This window comes from Myotis davidii, unplaced genomic scaffold, assembly GCF_000327345.1.
Source record: "Myotis davidii unplaced genomic scaffold, ASM32734v1 scaffold330, whole genome shotgun sequence".
In the NCBI taxonomy this organism is placed as follows: Eukaryota; Metazoa; Chordata; class Mammalia; order Chiroptera; family Vespertilionidae; genus Myotis; species Myotis davidii.
The window spans coordinates 3979731-3984425 of NW_006283770.1; the positions used below are offsets into that span (position 1 = coordinate 3979731).

The window sequence follows — 4695 nt, forward strand, 5'->3', positions numbered from 1 at the left end:
TCTCCCTCTCCCTACCTCTCTGACATAAATAAAAAAATATATATTTTTAAAAAGAACTGCTTTATTTCTGTTAACACTACATCTACCAGATCAGATAAGTTTAATGGGTAAACATTACTCCTATAGTTTAGAGTGAGAATCATGAGGGTAATTTGATGTCTACCAGGATAGAAGAATTAAGTACAAGCTTCAGTTTGTATTGATTGTCTATCAGGGTAGAAAATATAAGTCATCAGTCTTGACCTCAGACATGAGATTTCCTTAGGTCTATAGCTTATCTTTCAGGTATTTATTCTTTAGGTTGAAATTATTAATTTTTTTCTGTGTTTAAGAAATACATAGGAGCTTATTAAAAATGAATATTTTAAAGCCTGGGGAGTCAATACAGTAGGAGTGGGGGTTGGTAGTCTGCTCTTTAAGCAAGCTGGCTGCTCCCCAAATTCTACTGTAAGTGTTCCACATTCGGTGCTTGAGCAAAACAGCTCTCTACTGCTCTAAATGGTGAAGGTCAAAGGAAATATATCCTTTCAGTTGTTTGAGAAAACGTGTTCACTCACCTGGATTCATCTTAAAAGTGACCTTGGATTCTTTACAGTTCATGAGGTCCACAAACTCCTTCAGAGCAGCATAAAAGGGCTGAACCTTTTCAACAGGCACATCGAATATCGTGTCTCTCGTTGCATTATTGAAGTTGATCCGAATCACTTGGCCTTTATCATCTAATCTGTTTTTTTTTGAAAGAGAAAAAGTTAAACATATAAGTCACAAAATATCAATTTACATTTATAAGGATCAATTTGTCTTGGGAGATGTTTCTGAAATACAGTATTGAAGAATCCAAGCACGTGTACAGAAAAAGTTAATGTTATCTGTGGTACAATGTATTTATTTCTTTTTTTATTTAGATAGTATTTTTTAAAATCTACCCCCTAAGTGCCAGAATGGTTCAAATTAATTTAAAATAAACATTATTGAAGACTATCATTATAAAATTTTTACATTTTGAGAAACAAATTCATTCTTCATTCTTTAAAATAGTAGCTTTTACATTACTAAAGTATTTTTATGTTATACTTCAGAAATTGGGCTTTTCAATCTGATTTTATTGGAATATTATTGGAAAGAAAGACCTGTTTTTTAAAAGTTTGAAATATACTTTTCTAACTCAATCCCTAGTTTACAGATGAGGAAACTGAGGGACAGAGAAAAGAAGAGACTAGCCTAAGGTAGATTCTTTGAATCTTTCTACCTGTGGCACCCTTTGTGCCATCCTCCATGTTACTGACAAGGATGCCATGACTTTTAAACTTCTTTGGGTTTTTTTTTTGTTTTAGCCACTCTGGTGATCAGTTGTTTTTTAAAATATATTTTTACTATTTCAGAGAGGAATGGAGAGGGAGAGAGCGATAGAAACATCAATGATGATGCCTCCTGCATGCCCCACACTGGGGATAGAGACCACAACCCAGGCATGTGCCCTGACCGGGAATTGAACCATGACCTCTTGGTTCATAGGTGGATGCTCAACCACTGAGCCATGATACCAGCTGTGCAGTTATTTGTTCACTAATATCATAATTCCTTGATGGGAATGGTTATGGTAATTATGATCTGTCTCTTTTAGAGTGAAAGGAACTTTGTGATTCATTAATCAAATGCAATAAGAATTGTGTGTCTCGCCATGACTGGTTTGGCTCAGTGGATAGAGCGTCGGCCTGAGGACTGAAGGGTCCCAGGTTTGATTCCAGTCAAGGGCATGTACCTTGGTTGTGGGCACATCCCAGTGGGAGGTGTGCAGGAGGCAGCTGATTCATGTTTCTCTCTCATCGATGTTTCTAACTCTCTATTCCTCTCCCTTCCTCTCTGTAAAAAAAATCAATAAAATATACTAAGAAAAAGAATTGTGTGTCTCATGGTATATTGTGCTAAGCTTTAATTTCCAAGAGTTCACATCATAAGCAAAAATAATCAGTTTTCTCTCTCTCTCTCTCTCTCTCTCTCTCTCTCTCTCTCTCTCTCTCTCCCTCTAACACAGTCTGTCTCCTTTCACCTAGTATTTACTCTCTATCTGAGAAAACAAGACACATTTATTATTTGACATTCTCTGCAATGACATGAGGGGAAATCGAAAGCAAATTAGTTATAAGGTCTATAGAAGACATTGTTTTGTTGATTGAAAAATGTTAGAGGAGATAAATAGCTGGCATCTTGAAAAGCTGCCTATGGCCTTATAACATAAAAAAATACTTCAATATGTAAAAGCTTTGTAAGAAGAAAATCATGTGTGCAATAACAGAATAAAAGGAAGGTCCCAATGCAGGATTACAAGCTAAGGAAAGGTAAAAGCTCTCCCAAATGAGGAATGACTGGCTATATATTAACTATACAAGCCAAGAATTTTAATATAAACTAGCACCATGGTAACTATAAACCAAAAGAGATCATCAGTGATGCCAGCACCAGAACACAATGAGAGGACTGTAGCATTACCTCCTACAATCCGCTGGTGCTGTGAGTCCCCCTCACTACTTACAGTATTATGTCTCATTGAGAGATAATGATACTTGATGGGACTTCTTGAACTTGTTGAGGAAATGGCACTATGGTGTTGTCCACTACATCACATTTTATGAGGATGGGCAGTAAAAATTTATTTCAGATTAGAAGCATCTTGAGTCTTGCAAATTAAATATGTTCCCTCCTTTCTTTGGTCTCTAGAAATTTAGAGCTGAAATCTATTACCAGTATACTAGCATGTGTTGAACTTTATGGACATTCTAGCTAGCTAAAATTTATTCTGCCCTTTCTGAGTCAGAAGGTGGCATTCATCGATTATCTTTATTCATTCCTACTTCAATGGTATGTGGTAGGTATTAAATTACTCCCTTTTTACTGGCTCCCTTTTTACCATGGGTTAGTCAGCATAAGTCACTTTACCAAAATTGTAAAACTAGGGAAGGGGTTTTATTTATGTGATTGAATTTGAAACCACTAAGAAGCAATGCTATAGCTTAATCTCACTATTATTATTTTTTGTACAAGTTTATTTGTTTATTTTTTCTTGTACTGTACCTAACTCTGTCAACAGCCTCCAAGTCTTTTTGTACTACATAGAGCATAAACATCTCAAAAGAATTATAGCACTTAAAAACATAGAAGATGAAATGAACCCAAATGCAGAGATGACCAAGGCCCTTGATAAACTAAAAACCCTCATTGTTTTATCTCCTATTGTTAAAAATGCATTTTTAAGTGAGTTAATGTTAACCATTTGATATTCTCTAGGGATGCTTTGAGACCTTGAAAATGGGCAAATTTTGGAATTTTACTACCAAAAATAACAAAGCCAAATCATGATTCATATGGTGAACATTCAGGTAATTTCACTCAATAGCTTAGTTTTTGGCCTCTCTTCACTACCCTTGCAGAATTGGCAATCATATTGGGCTACAACAAAATTAACATTTGTCATGGGTCCCCCACCCCCATTGGATCCCCTCTAATAAGTCTAGTATCCACCTGACAGCATACATAGTTATTACAGTATTATTGACTATATTACCTGAGCAATACTTCACATCCCCATGACTACTTTGTAACTACTTAATCTCTTTACTTTTCAACAATCCTCTTCAACCCCTACCATTGGCAGTCAGTAATTTATTACCTGTACCTATGGGTCTGTTTCTGTTTTGTTTGTTTGTTTATTTTGTTCTGCAGATGCCACATGCAAGTGAAATCATATAGTATTAGTCGTTCTTTGTCTGTCATAGGTTTTTAAGGTAACTTTTGAACAGTTAAAACTGTCATGATAAAACTGGTAATCCAAGAGTTAGTTCTTCTCTTTCTCATCTCAATGACTGACCTCTCAGAGAATGTTATCTTGATATAGAGTTTATTTTTGACCTCTTTCTCTCACATCCTTCATCTACTATGTCAGAAAAATATGCTGTTTTGTCTTACAAAATATGACCCCAAACGAGTGCGTCTCCACACTTACACCATCACCACTTGGACCACTCATGTTCAAGGCACCCTCTCCTCTAACTTGAAGTGCCTCAGTAGCTTCCCAACTGGTATTCCTGTGCCAATCCTTGCTTTCCTACACTCCATTCAACCCAGCAGCCAGTGTGATGGGTTTAAAAATGTACGTAAGTTTGTATAAATGCAAATGTCTCTCTTTTGGTCAAAATCTTGCAGCAACTCCTATTTCATTAACAGTGAAAGCCAATGACTTCCAATGGCTAGCAAGGCTCTTCATGGACTTCCCCCCATTTAACCTCCTCTCTTAATACTCAGCTCTACCCTGGCCCTTGGCTTGATTGATTGCAGCAGACATGCTATTAAGCCTTCTCAAGTCCTTTGCTCTAGCTGTTTCAGGAAATGCTTACCTCAGCAATCTTCCTCATTGCTTTAAGTTTTTACTCAAGTATCACCTACTCAGTAAAGCTTTCCTCACCACATGATTTAATCATGCAAGGTCTCTCCTCCCTAAGTATTTGGTCTTACAGATTCTCCTTATCCTGCCCTACTTTTCCTTTTTTCTTGAGTATGTAAAAATGTTTTAACATTCATTGTAATTTATTCATTTGTTTGCTGGGGTCCAACCCCAGCAGGTCCAGGGGTCCCCAAAGGTGTGGATGGAGTTGGCGAAGAAGGAATGACATGGAGACAGTGTTCAGTTGATCATCAGCC

General features: G+C 36.7%; 1 protein-coding gene across 5 annotated transcripts in view; it reads right to left on the reverse strand.

The window, feature by feature from the left end:
* BBOX1 (butyrobetaine (gamma), 2-oxoglutarate dioxygenase (gamma-butyrobetaine hydroxylase) 1) overlaps nucleotides 1-4695 on the reverse strand; it is a 58592-nt gene that overhangs the window by 1911 nt on the left and 51986 nt on the right. For all 5 annotated transcript variants that reach the window (XM_015566555.1, XM_006753953.2, XM_006753952.2 and 2 more), the window contains one exon: nucleotides 558-724. In XM_015566555.1, coding sequence (XP_015422041.1) covers nucleotides 558-724 — 167 coding nt within the window. The remainder of the gene's footprint in view (nucleotides 1-557; nucleotides 725-4695) is intronic.